The sequence below is a fragment of the Epargyreus clarus genome, unplaced genomic scaffold, assembly GCF_041222505.1.
Source record: "Epargyreus clarus isolate Ecla_fem2 unplaced genomic scaffold, WU_Ecla_fem_2.2 ptg000009l, whole genome shotgun sequence".
Lineage (NCBI taxonomy): Eukaryota > Metazoa > Arthropoda > Insecta > Lepidoptera > Hesperiidae > Epargyreus > Epargyreus clarus.
Window position 1 is genome coordinate 499260 of NW_027332217.1, and position 19602 is coordinate 518861.

Consider the following 19602-nt stretch of genomic DNA (forward strand, 5'->3'; position numbering starts at 1 on the left):
CGTGGAAAGTGATAGAAAACTGAGTCTTATCTAAACACTAACATATCTGTCTGACTCAGTAGACACGCATGGAATTGACGAATAATATAGTTTTCATGTTCAGCGGTGCATTGCAAACATGCTTAAATAATATCAACGTATTTCATACATAAACAGTAAAGTTAGAGGTCTAACCGAAGGTTTCTGTGCCGAAGATCATATAAATTTTCATTGTTTAGGACCTCAATAGGTTTTGAAAAGACCGTAAGAACGCAGATTTAGTGGATATTAATTTACATTTTATTATAATAGTCAACCAACATGCAGTCTTCCTGATAGTTAGTATTAGTCAGTGGGTTGTGGGTCTCTTGACTCTGTCTGCATATCCTTTATCATAAGCAAGAAAAAAAAAATCCTCAAACAGTATGACCATTTTTGCTTTTGCTGACAATATAAGAAGAAAGGGGACGACCTTTTTATCACGACAAGAAAGTATTTCTTCAATCAAAACGAACTAAAGTCGTCACTCTCTTGCCTTCTATTAAACACATAAAAAGACTTCCAGCTGCGGTTACAACTAGCTTTACAAGAACTGTCAGCTATTTCTAAAACATGAAAACTATAACGTTGTTTACGAGTGCTCCAGTAGCCCAGTTACGAATACAATCAAGCAATTGAAAGATCAATTCCCTTACGTAAGGTTGGGGTCGAGTTGCCAATGTCATTACCAGCGGTGTTCTCGTGTAATAGAATTATCCGTCTGGTAGACTACCTCTTGTAGTCTAGTGACTAGGCTAGACTATTTACTCTAGACAACTGTAGTGTCATACAATACATCTTTAACCAAATGCTCAATAACTTCTTGATTCGTCAAAAATATTGATGAGGTTTTAAAAAATGGTTAAGTAATTGGCATTGACTACTATAATGATGAGCCTAGTGGTTGAAACTCAGCCTCTTCATCGGGGGATTCGAGGTGTCTTGGGCACGCACCTCTAATTTTTCAAGATACGTATTAGAAATTAATTATCACTTCCTGTAACGGCCAAGCATAATACAAAAACCTACATGCCTAAAAAAAAGTTCTTAAAATTGTGTGAAGTACCAATTTGCACTCGGCTAGCGCAGTGGACTGTGGTCTCCATTTTTAATTACATATACTAGAATACAAATAAACAGCTTCAATCCACTAAATAAACGAACATACTAGATTTCTACTATAATGTTTGTCTATTATCCGAATTTCTCGTTATCCAGCTGTCCCAATTTCAAATATGGTTTGTATCCCCAGATTCTCCTAACATCGTGCATAAAATGAGTTCATCTCTTTACAAATTCTAAAATAAATTCACGATTAATTTTCCTGTTGTCGATGAGAATTGGCACATAAAACCATTTCCTTAAATAGTCTCCCATCAATTCATATGCCACTATACAATAAACGTTTTTGGCATATTTTTCCCTTAAATTTCTTGTAATTTTATTAATATAGGAACAACTTTTTGATGCTTAACGTTCGCTTTGATGATGCATTCAATTAAAAACGGTGAGTCAATCAAAACCCTATCTCTCATAGGTATATATAGGTATATGAGGTATATACGAGTAGGTATATGAGAGGTATTCAAGATGGATCTTCGAATCGATGTTTCAGTAGTGCCGTAAACAATGCAACACGTTGAATCTCGTATCCCTTACCACTTAAATCGTCCAAGCCGTGCCAAACTTTGAGAGCTGGTCAAAATGCCAACGAAACTTTTCCAACTGGCGTTTGTCAGATAATGCCTTTTAAGGCTGCCAAATCGAGGGACGGTTGAGTGCTTATGCCTCTCAATCAAAAGTATCGAAGCCCATTCAAGTGGTTTTGAAACGATCTGTACCAAGAGACTGTTCAACTTCCAAATTACTTTTCTTTCCAGATTTCCAAGCATTTTTATGTATTACAGCTAAAGAAACCAAACAACGATAATAAAATGTATAGGCTAACTGAAATTAATCACATAATATGCATTATTCCGCCACACCTTACAGATCAGACAGGAAGAAACACTTTTAGAAACAAGTAATATCATTAAAAAAATCATAAGCTAAAAACATAACCCTTCCTTGGCAGTGGACTTAAAATGCTCCTGTTTTAAGAATTGTGGTAACATCAGCACATAACCGATCCAGTAAAAGCGTTCGAAATATTAGTAACGTATAACATAGTATGACTTTATAGTATCGAATTTGCTGCCAAATTCGATCCAGCTCGGGAAAAAATATTGCCTGTTCAGGAGAATTGAGTTCATCACAATATCGACTTCCAATGTTCAATGAAGCGAGTTCCAAACTACTCTTCAGAATAGATCATTTTTAAAGCAACATTTGTCGGAAAACTGTTCTACATAATGGCCTTTTTAAAGCTCCCTCGGCTTCATAAACTGAGGAAGTTTGTCACTGAAGAAGAGAAAATAACTAAGTTTTTAAATTTTTACGCAAGTAATCTGCGTTTTTGTGTAAATTACTATTATCATCCCGTTTATATCCCAATGTATAATATGTTAAGTGGATCACAATTCACCAGTCTAGCCAAATGGAGATAGATGGACCGGACCACTCATCTTTATAATTAGAGAGATTCTAAGTATGTACTCGTGCTAATAATTTCTAATACCGGTCGTATTAGAAATTATTAGTTATTAGAAATTATACTTTGAAATAATATTTTCAATATATACTCTACGTAGAAAAAACAAATGTTTACAATTTCTCACTTTAATTATTTCAAGGCAAAAATCCAAGTATATTTACACCCGGAAATTGGAGATACTTCAGATCAGATTTCCAATTATGAGGCAGACTTTAATATCGTCAAATATTTTCTTTCCGTGCTGAAATTTTGTATTTCTGGTGCTACGGGAAATTTGATGAGAGTTAAAAATATATTTTTGATAATATTATCAGATTTGACATCGATACTATTTGGCATGAAGCGGTATCATACTACCTTATCTTATCTATTTCCGAAATTGTCTGCCGTTTCCATACTCCAATCAACCAAACTCGATTTTAGACTGACTCGAGCTTTTTGATCAGGAACGCCAAACTTTTAATGACACGATCGAAGTCATCAGCGAATGTAGTCACGTTTGCAACTTTGCTAATACCGACAGAAAGAGCATAACCTCGGAGGGCACGTAGGCGAGCCGCTTCCAATTAAACGAATCGTCCCCACAAGGAAGACGGATAAACAGAGACAAATTGAATTCCCCGATAATTACTATCTGACGCCCCAACTCGCACCATTCATCGCTTAATTGCCGCTTCAAGACTATGAAGCACGATGTTCTCCGAAGACCGGGAGAGAACACTAATCGGACATAAATCCTTCTGGGAAGTTCTCAATGTGTTAGAAATCTTAACATGCTGTTACTAGTTATAACAGTGCTTAGTTTCGATTTAATGAAATATCCTAACTACCGCCCATTTATGGACTAGATTGGACTATAGGATTATTCTGTACGATAGAACCTTTTACATTGAACTACTAGGTATTATACTGTCTGTTTTGGCAAGCAGAATTATTTTTATCAAGTTTGAAATCCTATTTCGCGACTTGATCACGTTTATTAATCTGTAAATTCATAAGAAATGAATAAAGAGCATGCCGTTCATCTATTTTAAGTAGCAAATGAGACTTCATTGTTACTAATAGAGATACTTGTCAAATCCAAATAACTATGAAGACTCCTTGAAATTGATCAAAAATATCTATCGTTGAGGACTAAGTTGGAAAGCCTCAGGTATAAGTGCATTACCACTTACCATACCCTCTAAACAACGTAAGACACTGCTCCTGGACCTAAAGGTCTGTAGCGATGAAACCAGAATTTACGATTGCGAGTAATACACCTAATACATATATAAATACTTGAACTTGACAACGTTAGCAAAAAATACTGGAAAGTGCGTCACAATACTAAGTAAACCTTACGAGGAAATCCTTAATTTGTTATGGCTTCTTACGTTAATGTAGGTCTGTATTAGTCATAGTCTTTCCTTTATCTGTAAACGTAATTATATCTCCCGGCAATGTAATTACATTTGTTTATTAAATACGTCATAACCTAAATACGCTTATATCTCATATCATTCATAACATGCTATGAATTCCAACGAAATCCTTCTCAGCAAAATATGCAATTCGAGCAGCTAGATATTACGCTTCACTTAATAAAAAAGCAATATCTTCACACAACATGGGCGATATGGCAGCGTAACGCGCGGCTGTGAGATCACGTCTTACGTCACCGTTATTCACGACAGCCTCGACATTGTTTTCCTTTTATCAACGACTAAACATAGAAACTCGAAATCAGTGTTATCTATTGATTTGTTTCCACATTCCGTAGTGGGTTCATTGAGTTTATTCAGTTCGAACGGTTTTGAGGAGCCAATGAAAGCGAAGGAAAATGTAAAGGAAAACCTTCTCGGAAAAGGTTCTACAATTAAGTATTTCTTCAATGAGCTATTAATATAAAGAGAACACCGACAATGGACTGGAAAAAGGAATAGGAAGCCGCATAGGTACAACTTAAAAATACTCTATTATAATAAAATCTTCACGGTAAAGGTTTATTGTCAAACTGATAATTTTTCATGCCAAGGAATTTTCTGCTTATATAAAAACTTTTTCCAATTGTTTCTTTATTAAAACTTGAGGGCTTTGGCATATTTCGCACATCAATAAGGACTCCCTTAGACATCATATTTGTAGTTGACATGTTAAATTGTCTATGGTTTCAACTGCACGCAGTCGTTATAGGCACTTAATACTCATTATTACTCCTGTTATATTTATTTTGAAGATTTAATGCCGTTTTGTTTAACTAGATGAACCTAGATGAGTCAAATTCATTTCCATTAGCTCTGAAATTAATCTTTCCTTCAATATTTCTTCCTCTGCTACTTTCAGAGGTGTTGACACAAATGCTATAGATACAATAAAATTTGAATGAAACCCCAATTAACCCAATTCTGTTTTATGTAAAAGTGTCCACTAGCTAACGAGATTGTCCGTCCTGTCAACACTCCCCGGGGTATTTTGCCGTGTGTGGCAAAATATTGCCTTTTTACTTCCCCACAATATGGCAAACGTGGCAGGTAATTTAATTCGCTCTATACCAACGAATTCATAATTCAGGACTACAAATTGAAAATAACTAGCTCTCAGAATATCTGAGTGCATTTGAACATAATTTTTCTTTATTTCGTTATGTTTTCGAAAATGGAAATTATTATTAAATGCCAGAATGTATTCTGTGTACATTGCAGGCGAAAATAAATACTTATAAATTATGTCTGAGACAGTCATACGCATAGGTTACTCTTTGGTCATACTGCATACATGCACCATATGCACCATAGATTTTATTTTATTTTCTTTTTAAAAAATGTACTTCAAATTTCGAAGCCTAAGTTGGGCGGGAGGATTGGGAGGATCATAGAATTATAATGACTCGGGACTGTAGAATTGATTGCATTTTAGATTATTATTGATTCTGATGTTTAAAATAAGAGTGTATGTTAACAAAGAAAGTAGTATCATGTGATAACTAAGAATATTATTTCAATAATCCGCTATGTGTACCCACCATCATAATTCAAAAAATCCGTTGCTCCCGCCCTCATATAGGTATACTCGTATCTCATCACAGAACAATAAAAATATTACATTCTAATAATCCGACCATTAATGTACTGAACTATTGTCAATTTCATTCCTATTTTATTTTGTTCCATGTTTTCTACTGTTCAAAAATATTTTTTAACTAGAAAAATTATTTCTTGTTTTCAGCCAGCTTATTTTTCTTATACTAAATGGTTAACGGCATTGGAATCACTTGTGCATACATATGGTATGTGGTCATAGTGACCTTGCGTGACTCGTATAGACTTGGCTATTTAATGTGTTACATCATTCACCTTAATCTGAGAGTTACATCGCAAAATAACTCTAAATTCACATATTCAAAAGATTTTTTTTATATATTTGGTTATTTAATACGTTTGTTGCAGTTCCGTCGGCATCTAGAATAGGAACTACAAAATTCTTTAAACCACTAGAATCTATAAAGGATTTTCTAAAATCGATTTTAAAAGTCTAGTCTAGGATTGGCATGTCAGAATTAAAATTAAGAGGTCTTGAGTTACTATACTTAAAAACAAAACATTATCTTAAGTTTCTGAACTTACTATACTTAGTTAGTTACTAACTTACTATTACTATCATGTATATCAATCTCAATATAACAATATATTGTAAAATAAAATACATTCACAAGAATAGTGCTTTTACATAAACCTAGTTTTTATTAGGATTATTTGATTAAATTAGGCCGACGGAGGAAAGTTTCAAGAGCTTTCCGTTGTCAAACTTTACTTTAGCTAGGGTTTCACAACGGCATTATATTATTCTAGGAAATTGAGAATTTGGTTTTGTGTTATTAAATAATCTAAACTAAGCCTTACTGAAACAAAATAAGTAAAATGTGAGACGGACTCGCGGGCCAAACGTCCTGTACTATCAAACAATATATTTTTACCACGCTTTTATTAGCTTGGGTTGTATGTATGTATGTATATATGTATGCAACGGAAGCTTTGAACTCGATTTTTACCCACTTTGAACGGCCCGATTAATTTAAAATTTTGACCAATTATCAAGAACCGATGACAATACACGATTTTAATAATTTTATCCCATTCTCCTCATTAGGAACGTCAGGTATTAATGTATTAATGATTTTCCTTGTGCAATTTTAGCGTGGTTTTTAGTTTTTAAACTACAATTATTGTTATGTTTTTTCTTTAATAATGTGTTTCCTTTTGATTCAATTGCTGAACCATAGGTACTTAATTAATTGCATCACGTTTCACTTGTATTACCGTTTTTATGGTACAACAAAAGCAACAAACATCGAAAAATCTCGTTTATTGTTTGGGTATCTTCCTTGAGTGTTTATTTTATTATTCATCAGTATTTCCGCCGTAACAACACATATGAAAGTAATGTTCAACTTGCTACCTATTACGGGACAAATAATACAGTCCTTTAAATGCAAAACTTATGACTAGAACAATGAACGAATAGCGTAGGTTTTGTACAATCCTAAAAAGATGTTAGAGTTCCGTTCAGAAAATAAAACTATTGGTTTAAATAATATATGCACTTGTGTACAAGTATTTGTTACTTGGTGTTATGTCAAATCGTCTATTTTCGATATAAAATCCATAAAATAAATGAGCATTGTGAATATGATTTCACGACAGCGTTCTTTACACCTTTTTTCGGGTATCTGGGGTTGATTCCCGGCGTTACGAATCCTTTGAACGATTTCTTTTCCGTGTAAGAGTATTTTCGTTGGAATGAAATGGTATACGTGAAAATAATGTTATGGTGTAAGCCGTCTAAACACCGTCGGGTAATGGTATTATTTACAACTAGCGGACCCGGCAAACGTTGTGTTGCCATGTAAATAAAAAATGTTAAAGGTGAACAACCCTTATCACTTAGGGGTATGAAAAATAGTAGCCGATTCTCAGACCTACTGAATATGCATATAACATTTGGTGAAAATCGGTAAAGCTGTTTCGGAGGAGTACGGTAACTAACATTGTGACACGAGAATTTTATATATAAGATCTTCATAATGTGGTAGGTGTCAGAATCAAAATTTCTTTAATTCCTGTTTTAGATTTTAGCATTTATAATTGCAAACCATCAACAAGCTCAGGGTACACGGAAAACAAATCAGAATACTTCTTATTTTGTCACGAAATACACAAACTTTTTGAAAGACCAACAAAGTTTGATTCATAATGCGTATATTATTCTTCATCTAATATTAATTTGTACTATTTATTCATGACTATGATCTTAGGGCACAAACTAGATATTCAGTTGATTCAGTTATTCCAAAAGCTCATAAAATAATATGAAATGCGAGATCGGCCATAAAATTTAGTACCTATCTTATTTTTATGGAATCAGAAGTCGTCCTTAGTTAATCTTAGACGCACCTATCTTTCAATGTTGCTTATCTCTATTACGGATCTCATTTGATTTGTACCAAGGTTTAAGAGTTAATAATTAGGTTGTGTCGAGCTTACATGTATCTATATATAGCTTCTATCTCCATATTTGTATTCTGAGGCTAAGAATAAAAACGGTCGGTCTAAACGTGAACGGTTTTAATTTATTATCCTCTTGCATACGTTGTGTATTTTTAAAATACCTAAAAATAAAACAGTACGTAATTTTTTGCTTGTATAAATATCTGTTCTTCAAATATAAAGTGGTTCTTCAAGCATAATGACGTAAATATCAAATACCTTGTTTCATTCCATAACCATATTTGAAGCACTGTAGGTAATTTAATTAAAATTAAGTCTTATCATTTAATTACGTTTGTCCTGTCCCATATAAGCAAATAAAGCAGTTTATTATTTTGTTTTATGGCAAGGATGGTATCCAGGCAATTTTCCTTAAAACAAAAAACAGGATAAATAAGATTAGGTACGAAACCATTAAAAGTTTCTGCCAGTTCCAATTATGGAGTTGGACCTTGACACGTTCCGTTTGGGCTAATTAAATTACAGTCGTAATAAATCTCAGTACACCCTTTAGAGGGTAAACTTAGCAAATAATATTCGCGGGCCATTTCGTTTTTATGCTACGTTCAGATATCTGGCGGATTTTTGGCAATTTTTTTGTGTAGAAGTAGTAACTTTTGGTAGTCATCCTACTGGAATGGGCTTTGTTGAGTTTCCGAAAGTCTTTTTCGGAAAATTCAGCATAACCCAATCAAATCTATAATTAAAATACAGGCTGCAAAAAGTATTTATTTTGTCCCTTTCGCTCTATTCTGACCTAGGTGTCCAGAATTTTTTCCTGCAGCCCATTGAAACCGTTTTTCCACGGGGCTGTTAATTTGAATCATTAAGGAGCAAACTGCTACGCCATTATCTTCACTCCTGGAAAATGATTATCAGTAAGAGCCAGCAGAACACATGCAGTGTTTGCATAGGAATGCAGAAATGTCTTACATTTTCCTCACGACGCGAAATATTGCAATTAAACGCAATCCGATTGCATAAAAAGCAATAAACATAATTTTTCTCCCAATTAAATGAAAACAGTTTATCCACAGACTTCCATCATCATCATCATCAACCCATTACTATCCCACGGCTGGGCACGGATCTCCTCTCAGAATGAGAAGGATTAGGCCATAGTCCACCGCGCTGGCCAAGTGCGTATTGGTAGACTTACCTTTGAGATTTTTTTTTTATAAATCTCTCAGGTATGCAGGTTTCCTCACGATGTATTCCATTACAGTTTAAGCAAGCGATAATTAATTTGTAATACGCATATAAGAAAATCAGAGGTGCGTGCCTAGGATTTGAACATCGGACCCCTCGATCGAGAGGCCGCGTTTCATAACCACTAGGCTATCACAGACTTCCGATTGTACCAGATCAAATATTCCGTTACAATAAGATCAATAAATAGTTTACCGTTTAACTTTTGATAACGACAATTACAACGTATATGTAATGACCGTTGAATTATCATTAATCATTTTCATTCGATTACATAGACCGTGTCAATTTGATTTACTCGTTTAATGTGATTAATTACGCCTACTAATTAATCAAATTTATTGTTAAAATCGTTGTTATTGTTTATTTTATAACTGCGTACAATTTGATCAAGCTGTTGACTAAAATTGTTAAGTACACAATACTTAGCATAGTTCATACTACTTCGTTCAGAGATTTTAAATTAAGAACTGAAAAAAACGACGGTAGAAAAGTCGAATAACAATAACACAAGAAGGTTCATACGATACGAAAAAAGTATTTTCAAGGTGTTCATAATATTAAGTTAAAATAAACACACATCTGTTTATAAATGTGTGAGATATTCATATTAATCGAGATATACATTTTGTGCAGCTACTTTTATCTAATCGGTTATCAGTTCAATATAAAGGCAATACAGAACACCTACTAGTCCTTGGCCACTCACTGTATCAACTTTTAGATCAGGTACCTGCCTACCATACGAACCATCGCCCAATTATGTAGTCTGCTAAGTGTAAAATTACCGAGAGAAGAACTAAAAAGATGATGTTTATAGTGCTAACAGTGTGCACGGTCAAGGGCACCCACTGACGTAAGCGCGTAGCGGAACAGCAAACCTTCAACCTACAAACCTACTAAAATCTTCGCCATCAGCTAAAAACTTGCTTAAAATCATAATTTCCCACTCGCAGCGATCTTAAATCGCCACGAGTGCCATATCAGCGATTGTTTTGATGCGTGGTAATGTCGTGTCAACGGACCGTAGAGTTTACACAACACGAGCACACGCGAAACCCGCGATGCGACGTACCGGCCCCATAAATACGCCACCACTCGAGCGTACTGCCCCACTACCGATCCTCGGCCCGACCCGCCTCATCGCACTATCTGTAGAGCCTCGGCGAAGCGCACGATAAAAACACTCACCTTTTTGATCTGGAAGTGCTCTGGACGCAGCGTTTCCTGGATCTCCTGCTCGGTCCCGCGCGGCGCCGCCTGCACCGAGCTGCGGAACCCGTCCAGCACGCCCTTGAAAGTGAACTTCTTCATCGCGAATCGCGAAAGTCGCGGATCCTTTGTCCGAAGGCCGCTCGCCCGCCGGCCCCGGCTACATCACAGCCGTCCGCCGCGGACAGCGAGCCGGTTTTGGCAGAAGGAGGGTCTATCGCTCCCGCGCTGAACGCGCCGCTACTGCGCAGGGCCGCCCGGGCCGCCGCCGACGCCGACACGCGCCCGCCACGCCGACGATCGACGAAAACTAGGCGAGGCACCGCCTCCGGAATGTACGGCAATGCGGTCTGCCCGACGATCGATAGCCGGGAGCGGCGACACACGCGCACTCGGCTCCACACTGACACACGCCGTCACTCCGCACACGGCCCGCCGCGGACTGCTACACTCCTACACTACTGCCACATAGCTGCTACCTCGTCGGTCGGAAAGAGCGCGACACGCGCGATCGATCCCACCGCACGTGCTACGGAAAGAGATAAACGCATATTGCGCATGTAGCCTCGACTCTGAGCGCTTTGCGGAGGAAAATTTCACAACAGCTGATAGGCGTCTCCGGCCGCTACCGCCAGGGGGCGCTGCGACACAATAACATAAAGTGACGTGACCTGTCGCCGCACCTGTCAGTTTATCATGCAAACGTCAAACTTACTTCAACCTCAACCGGGCGTGAACGGATCGTGAATTTGGTAGTCCAAAGTAAATTTTATATTGTTTTTTTTTTAGTATTTTGATTAAAATGTCGTTTAAAGTGGCAGTGCGAAGTTTTAAAACTCTGAGTTACGTGGGAAGCTATAAGAAAATACGAGACCGGCCGCTCAAGTGAGTAAGAAGTGATAAATGAATATTATTTTGTATAGTACACTTGTGTTATTGAAGACCACTTGTAAACATTCTTGAAATCCGTAACTCGAATGATGTTTATGTAACGATTGTTTTTATTGTCCTTACCTTGGAAAGTTAGTACAGTTGTTTCGCACAATTAACACTATATATTTATTACATCCTCTCTGACGATAGCTGTATTTCTTACTTAATTTTTTTGTGCGGAGTCACACCGTGTCTATTTATCATATAAAAGATAAACTATTGACACAATTTCATGGATTTAAAGTGTTCAGGAATCAAATTGAACATTGCCCATTGATAACTAATAACTGTGTACTGACATGATACTTATGAAATATGTACTTTTGTCTTTTATATAAAAAGTAGTAGTCAAGATAATATTGCCAATGTAGAGATTTTTATTGCCTTTACATTAATGATTATTTCAATCTAAAGAATATAAAAAGGATTCACATTAATACACTAGCAGCCAACTGTATGTCTATTAAAGTTATTTATAGAATGGAGATATGCACTAAAGTTATTTCATAAGATAAATCCATAAAATCCTTTACTCACTGCGTAGACAAACAAAAATATAAGTACACAAATGACTGGCTCACTACACATTCTCCAAAAGATTTTTAACTAATATGGAGTTGAAACTGACCATCTACAAATTGTTTTATAGGATAATATTGAATTATAGATCTTCTTAGTACTCCTTTACTATATATGATATGTTGATATGATAGTTGATATAGATATGTTGTATACAGATTCTACTTTGCCGCATTCCTCGGGTCTGGTTATGCCTGGTACAGCCAGCACAAACAGAACAAAGCTGAGATGAAGGAGATTATCCAGCTCAAGAACTACATGGCAGAGCCTATCACACCGATCGCCCACCTGGAGAAGACACAGGATGACATGAAAACACAGATGGAACTGCTCATCATGAGAATCCAGGCGGAGTTCTGCCGAGCGCTGGAGAAAGAAGAGGATGAGGTTTGAGTTCATTATTTAATGGTGGTAGGACTCACTAACAACATTGTAATAATTTAAGTGTTATATTGAGTTGTAACACTCATTTGCAATAAATCTCACTTTTATAAACCTTTTTGCAATAATAATTTTATAAGAGGCAGTGATCTATAAAGATAGAAATAATATATTGAAAAACACAAATATTATGGACTATCAATCGATCTGTCTGTAAGTCCAATCCGGACAGTTATCAATGAAATCTATCAATGAATCTGCTATCAATGAATGATTAAAAAATTGTGTTTATTCAATTCACATCTTGTGGGATTGAATATAGATATTGTCACCAATTTTAAATACTTCATATTTTTAACACCAATTAGATATACTTTTCCTATAATTAAGTACTCCATATAAATCCTACTTATAATTGAAATAATGCGTGAGAGTGGGCAACACAATTATATGGAACATGTTGTGTTCGGGGTTTAATCCCCGGCCAGACATATCGAAAATATGTAAGTGATGTAAATGTAAATATCGAAATTATGAATTTAGATTTGCTGAGTGCTTGTGTATTACTCTTTTATGTGTACATCTTACACAAAACATAGGATAACTCCATGTATAAGGCTAGAGTGTAGGAAGTGTTATATTATTGTATATATATGATATGTATATAATTTCTTGTAGGCCTGGGAAGATGAAAAAACGGTTGACGAATATGATTTTGACAACGATATATTCTTACCATCACCGGTACGCACAATCCACATTATTTTAAATATTATATTTGCTTATATTTGATTTATTTGCATTTCAATTCAACTTCAGCCTAATTATACAATTACGAAGGCATTTTTTCTCTGCTATTAATTAATTAAAATATAATTATACTGTAATATTATTTCCATATAATCTTATCAGAAAAATACGCGTACTAATATGGTTACATTAGAAGTTCTTTGGTATAAATTTCGCCCAGATTAAAAAATGCGTATAATTTTCGTGTTTTTTATTAGAAAGCAATAATTGTTATAATAAACACTATTATTATTCTGAGAAAATGTTGAAAGTCGTTTTTATATGAAAAATTAAATTTAATTAGGCTTGTATAATTAAATTCAATATGTATTTTATTTACAATTTTCCTGTCTAAAATCAGACGAAAAGAAAAAGATATTGTTTTTTTTTCAACTCTGCTTTAGTCTGAGATTTTTTGGGATGAAAAGATAATTTTCATTTTTCTACTCATAAAAATCTGTTTGGTAACATATCTGCTTCAACGTGATCGTGAAAAACATGACGTTAGTCACGTACGGCATTATTCACGTTAGGGTCGTATAATACTCGGTGAGTTACTTTCCGTTTGTACTGGGAATTCTAATCTTAACCCTGTTCAAACATTGTTGATATGATAGTAAGACCCGCAACGTCTTAGTTCCGAATTTTCTTTCCAGAAAAAATAATCTAACACGGAAACCTGCATCTTGCTATCAAAGTCGGGGATCCAAAAGACCTAAGTTGGAACGCCTTGTGTAAAGTTACAATAATGTAAATTGTATTGGCGATTGCATCAATGTTGAATCGTCTTTTAGCGATTCGCTGCGTTCGATCACGATATAAAAAGTTTAGCTACTGCACTATGTTGCATCGCGTTTTTCTGGTTTACTTACTGCATCGAGCGTTCAAAAGTAGTGTTTAAAGACGCAAACTTGTGCGTGAAGTAGCATTCAAACGCTGCATCTAGCTTCCAAAAAGTTGCAAGTTCCTCAATCGAGATTTTTTCAGGAGTCAAAATTTAAAGTGGATCGGTGGACTCGCAACGAGGGTGGAGGGGGGATCACGTGTGTGCTGCAAGACGGACGGGTTTTCGAAAAAGCCGGGGTCAATATATCCGTGGTTTCGGGAACATTGCCGCCAGCTGCCATACAGCAAATGAAGAGCAGGTAAGAAACTACATGATTTGGTTAACGCAGTATCGTCTCCTAATCTGTTTGCAAAATATCACAATTGTACAACTATATAAATGTAGGTACCTCAAAATTGCGTAAGTACTCAAAATTTAGGGAACCAATTCGTGTCGACGAAGGTTGGTCGCCATTTGTTAGCTGACTGTCACTAGTGTGAAACCCCCTTAGATCGGAGCATGCATGCAAGTATGCAGGATGTTTTAAAGAGTTTGAAAGCGAAAACAGAATAATGACAGATCCGATAAAATAGTGGAAAGTCGCAAACCGACTCACTGAATAGATAGAGTATCTACTCAGTAATATTTTCCAGATAAAAAAGACCTTTTCATTGTAGCAACGAACATTATTTTTTTTAATCAGGAATGCACATGAAGGTCCTATTTCTGTTGAACTTGTTTATTGTTGCATCCACTAACAGGGGTAAAAATCTGGAGAACAAGGAGCTACCCTTCTTCGCGGCGGGCGTGAGCGCCGTTATCCACCCCCGGAACCCGATGGTGCCCACTATCCACTTCAACTATCGCTATTTCGAGGTTACGGATAAGAATGGTAAGGACTTCAATCAATCAATCGTCCATGGTACAAAATTAATTTTCATGAGACTCCTTACGGCATTTCGTTTGAACTTACTATCAAGGAAGCAAACTAGAGAATTATCTTAACAACGAAAACCTGGATTGCTTAAGTAAAACCAATGTCACTCCATAAATTTAGACAAATCCAACAACACCTTATATGTTAAAATCCGTCAATCATATGGGATGCTGCGCGTGCCGAAGAATGATTTTTTGACGTGAAGTCGGCCACAGATGCGCCGCTACCCCTGAGGACTAAGCTGGAACGCCTCGGAAAAGTCTGTCTCCCTTACCACACCCTTCAAACCGGAACACAGCAGCTCCTAACACAGCTGTTATTAGGTAGAAATAGGTGTGGCGGTGGTGCCGCCGGAGTCGAACCACAAAGGGTTCTACCACCTTCAACTGATATATACACACTCGGAAAACTTTACCCTCCGCAGTCTGGTCCGCTTTATGACTAGACAGTAATACTTATTCTTGTAAATATTTCTCAGTCACGCAAAATGTATTGCAACGAATTGAAAAAGGTTTCTTTTAAGAAAGCCTGTAAATATATTAATTCATTAATCCATTTTAATAAGATATTCTACTAATGCCTTAATAACACATAGTTTTTATTTTGAAAATCTCTATGTTATAAATAAATAAACACATTTATTAGCAATATATTTAAAGTACTTTTTGCGCAACGGCGAGTCATTACCGTTTAATTAAAAATGTTTAACCTTCATATCAGATGGAGTTTAATTAAAAACACTTTAACCTTAATATCAATTTAATGAATGTGAGTACTACTATTTAAGTATGAATAACCTACTTTATTTGTAAGTAGGCTACAAATATGATTTGGTCTAAATACGTGGATCATCTCTTTTCCATTTTGATTCGATTACAGTTGTCCACTACTCCAGTCCAGTTTGACAAACACTGGCAAATTATGAACAAGACGCGCTTTATTCCTTAGGTTTCTTTAGAGTCAATCGGCCAATCGGTCTATCACGATCGAGTTTATCGAACGACGTCGACCGATTGGTGTAAAGATTAAAATCAAATCAAAATCGATCGATGATTGATTGAACCATCATCAATGATTTTGTCAACACAAAAATGAATACTAACTACAAACTCCATTTCGCCAAAAAATAATAAACATTATTATTATTCCAATTTCTCGATAGTGATGATTCATATCAGAGTTTAATGCAATAAAAATTCGACGTCGTTGAAATAATTAATTGTAGAATATTTCAACGACGTCGAAGTTTCGACCGACCGACCGACGGATATAAGCACCGTTCAAACGAAGAGAAAATTCCCAACAAAGCACATTTCCAGGGGTACAATGGTGGTTCGGCGGCGGCACTGACCTGACGCCGTACTACCTGAACGAGGATGACGCCATGCACTTCCACCTGACGCTGAAGCACGCCTGCGATGCACACGACCACAGTTACTATTCTAAGTAAGAATATGATACATTTTACCCTACAGATGAACGGGCGCTCACCGTGGTTAGTATTGAATTTATGTCCTCGAGTTTCCAAAACTTAACGACCTGTTATTCTTTAAAATTCTGACACTTGTAATGTAATGCTGTTCAATAACAATAACTTATTGAATTGAAACATATCGTTAATAGTATACCATCAAGGTAGTATTGTAGGTGGTAGAACACTCTGTGGCGGCACCACCGCCACACCTATTTCTGCCTGATAATAGCAGTGTTAAGTGCTGTTGTGTTCTGGTTTGAAGGATGTGGTAAGGGACACATATTTTCCAGGGCGTTGCAACTTAATCCTTAGGTAGCGGCGCATCTGTGGCCGACCTCAGGTAGGAATTTAATCTTATTTGGTGTTGATATCAGATGTCCTCAAACCAGAACACAGCAACGCTTAACACTACCGTTATGAAGCAGAAATAGGTTTGGCGGTGGTGCCGCCGGAGTTGAACCACAATGAGTTCTACCACCTCGATATTTTTGACGTGACAACGTTTTATAATTCGATGGAGCCGGCTGCACGCACCAAAAAACATGACTCATGCGGCGTTACCTCGCTCTGAGGCGTTCCATTTTAAGGCTTGAAGAGCAAGCGAGAACGCGGAACGAGCGACAAAGAGGCACAATCATCCTCCGTGTTCGGCAGCGTTCGACATCTGTCTCCCTCCTACTGTCAAACAAATAAAATTGAAATTTTGTTTTGAAAAATGCAACCATTCCATCAGTATTTTCTTATGACGTTGTCACGTTCAACTATCGTCAGTAAACCGACTTTACAGACAACCAATTTTTTTTTGATTAGATTCAAGAAGTGGTGTGATGACTACTTCACGATAACGCACCGGGGGGAGAGGCGCGGCGTAGGAGGCATATTCTTCGACGATATGGACTATCCCGACCAACAGAACGCCTTCAAGTTTGTCACATCCTGCGCTGAAGCTGTCATACCCAGCTATCTACCCCTTGGTGAGTAACTGATACAAGATTTTTCACCATGCTTTTATTATGTGACGACTTTTTATTCTTAGATATTAAGCTGTGGTAGCGTAGTGGTTTGAAACTCGCCCTCTCAAACAGGGGTGCAAGTTTCGAATCCAAGGGACTATAATTATTTAAGTTATATTAATATGTGAATTAGAAATTCATTTATCGCCTGCTTAGACAGTTAAAGAAGACATCTCGAAGAAAGATGGAAAAATAACGAGTGGGACATTAAGTAATTTTTCGTAGGAGAAAATCGTATGTATTCGCGTCACCGACATGTTAATATGAACGCTATATTTATAGCCACGACTTAAGAGTATAAAGTATTCCAAGCCCCGATAATTGTAAAAACCAAGCAACTTGTCTGCCTTTCCAATAATGGACATAGACCTCTAATTGGTGCCACTTTCAATATTAATGAATAATTATTCTACGAGTAAATCAATGTACATTAACCTTAACTCTACTAGACTAATTACATTACTTTCTACTGTATTAGACACGTAATTAAATAGACTCCGAAAACAAAATTAACACTAATATTACTTACGTCAAGTATTAGTGTCTATATAAAATGTAGATTTAAAATAGAATAGGTTCCTGACAGACTAATTTCAATCAGTTTATAATTTAACTAATTTTTGCCCGCGGCGCCGCCCGCCTTAATAAATATAACATACTAACATACATAAAACTGAAAATTCGTACCTTCAACTTTGCTAAAGATCATCACTTAATCAAATGCATAGTTTACGATCGATCCTTACTAATATCGATTAAAATAATCGATGTTTTGGGTCCGATTTTCCGATTAATCGATCTTTTCCCGTGGGATTTCCGGGATAAAAATTATCCTATGTCCTTTCTCGGATCTCAGAATATCTTTGTGCAAAATTTCATTAAAACCGGTTCAGCGGTTTAGGCGTGAAGAAGAGACAACCAGACAAACAGACAGAGTTACTTTCGGATTTATAATATTAGTAAGGATTTATGTATTTAATCTTATCTGTTATATTCTCTGTGTCCAATAAGAGCAATGAGTAGGAGTCTAACCATTCGTATCGTACCCCATCCCAACCAGTGTCATAACAAGAAAGGAACAATGGAACATAATTGGTATAAATTCTCGCTTGATTAGCGATGTAAAACGCAAATCTCATTACTTAATTATGCTGATTAGTTAATTACAATTTTAAATTCAATCTCTGCACTGGAAGTGTTGATAAAAACTGTAGCGCATTAGTGTTTTAGTATGAAAAAAAAACTACCATTTTGGTAGAATTTTCGGTAATGCTTTTACCTTGTTTTATACTATAGCTTTTTTGCCTTTGCAGTCAAGAAACACAAAGATGACGCATACGGCTATTATGAAAGACAGTGGCAGTTGCTGCGACGTGGGAGATACGTGGAGTTCAATTTGATATATGATCGCGGAACTAAATTTGGCCTTCATACACCTGAAGCACGCTACGAGTCTATACTGATGTCTTTGCCCCTCAATGCGGTACGTATCTATCTTTTATGAAGTATCTAACTCAAAGTATCACCACAAAAGTTCCAGATTCGAAAAAATCTACTGATCACTTGAATTAACAATAGACGAAATTTTTATAGAATACAGTTTTGAGCTTTCAGTAATGTTCTCCTTAGTTTAGAACTCTTAACCAACGTTAAAGTGTTGTTTTTAAAATCTATATTATGCTGGTTTCAGAAATGGGAGTATATGAACGTTCCGAAACCAAACTCTCCTGAAGAAAAGCTAATGAAAGTATTAAAGGAGCCGAGAGATTGGCTCCACCTGGAAGAAACCACCAGCCAACCAAAACGCGCGGCTGCCTAACTTTCCCTGTCTTTACTCTCATAATACTCATGGGTCTCTCAAATGGTTTTGGATTTGGTTGTTAGATTCCAAAAAGGCATTTTAATCTGTATTATAGTTCTATATTTTTTTAACAAAATAAATTATTTACAAATTTTATATGCTTTTTCTTTTAAAGATATTTAGTATTTACCTCAAGGGGGCAAAACTTACTATCAATTGTTGGCTATTTTATTGAAGTGCAATGATAAGCCATAATTCACATTTTTATGAATCTGATCCATATATGTATTTTCAAAATATTATTATCAAAGA

The 19602-nt window shown here is 36.2% G+C and overlaps 2 protein-coding genes across 13 annotated transcripts in view; one reads left to right on the plus strand and one right to left on the minus strand.

Annotated features, from left to right (window-relative positions):
• Positions 1-11151, minus strand: part of Tomosyn (syntaxin-binding protein tomosyn) — a 311646-nt gene extending 300495 nt beyond the window's left edge. For 10 of the 11 annotated variants that reach the window (XR_012102579.1, XM_073076316.1, XM_073076314.1 and 7 more), the window contains exon 1: positions 10537-11151. Coding sequence is in view for 10 of the 11 variants with exons in the window: in XM_073076316.1 (XP_072932417.1) it covers positions 10537-10659 (123 nt within the window). In the remaining variant the exon portion in view is untranslated. The remainder of the gene's footprint in view (positions 1-10536) is intronic. The other variant, XM_073076317.1, reaches the window with a different exon arrangement.
• A 64-nt stretch (positions 11152-11215) lies between these two features.
• On the plus strand, positions 11216-19444 carry Coprox (oxygen-dependent coproporphyrinogen-III oxidase). Of its 2 annotated transcripts, XM_073076321.1 has the most exons (9): positions 11216-11442; positions 12228-12456; positions 13129-13194; positions 14227-14384; positions 14827-14957; positions 16322-16448; positions 17287-17450; positions 18803-18972; positions 19180-19444. In XM_073076321.1, exons 1-9 carry the CDS (start codon positions 11360-11362, stop codon positions 19306-19308), a joined length of 1257 nt encoding a protein of 418 aa, XP_072932422.1. In that variant the 5' UTR covers positions 11216-11359; the 3' UTR covers positions 19309-19444. The 2 variants fall into 2 exon arrangements, with proteins under 2 accessions (XP_072932422.1, XP_072932423.1); XM_073076322.1 differs by lacking the exon at positions 13129-13194.
• The last annotated feature ends 158 nt before the right edge of the window (positions 19445-19602 follow it).

What these genes read in the sequence shown, in the direction of transcription:
- Coprox (XM_073076321.1), top strand. Translation starts at nt 11,360, where the DNA reads ATGTCGTTTAAAGTGGCAGTGCGAAGTTTTAAAACTCTGAGTTACGTG. An exon ending in ATACAGCAAATGAAGAGCAG is followed by an intron (nt 14,385 to 14,826) that starts GTAAGAAACTAC and finishes ATCCACTAACAG; the next exon opens with GGGTAAAAATCTGGAGAACA. An exon ending in TGTCTTTGCCCCTCAATGCG is followed by an intron (nt 18,973 to 19,179) that starts GTACGTATCTAT and finishes TGCTGGTTTCAG; the next exon opens with AAATGGGAGTATATGAACGT.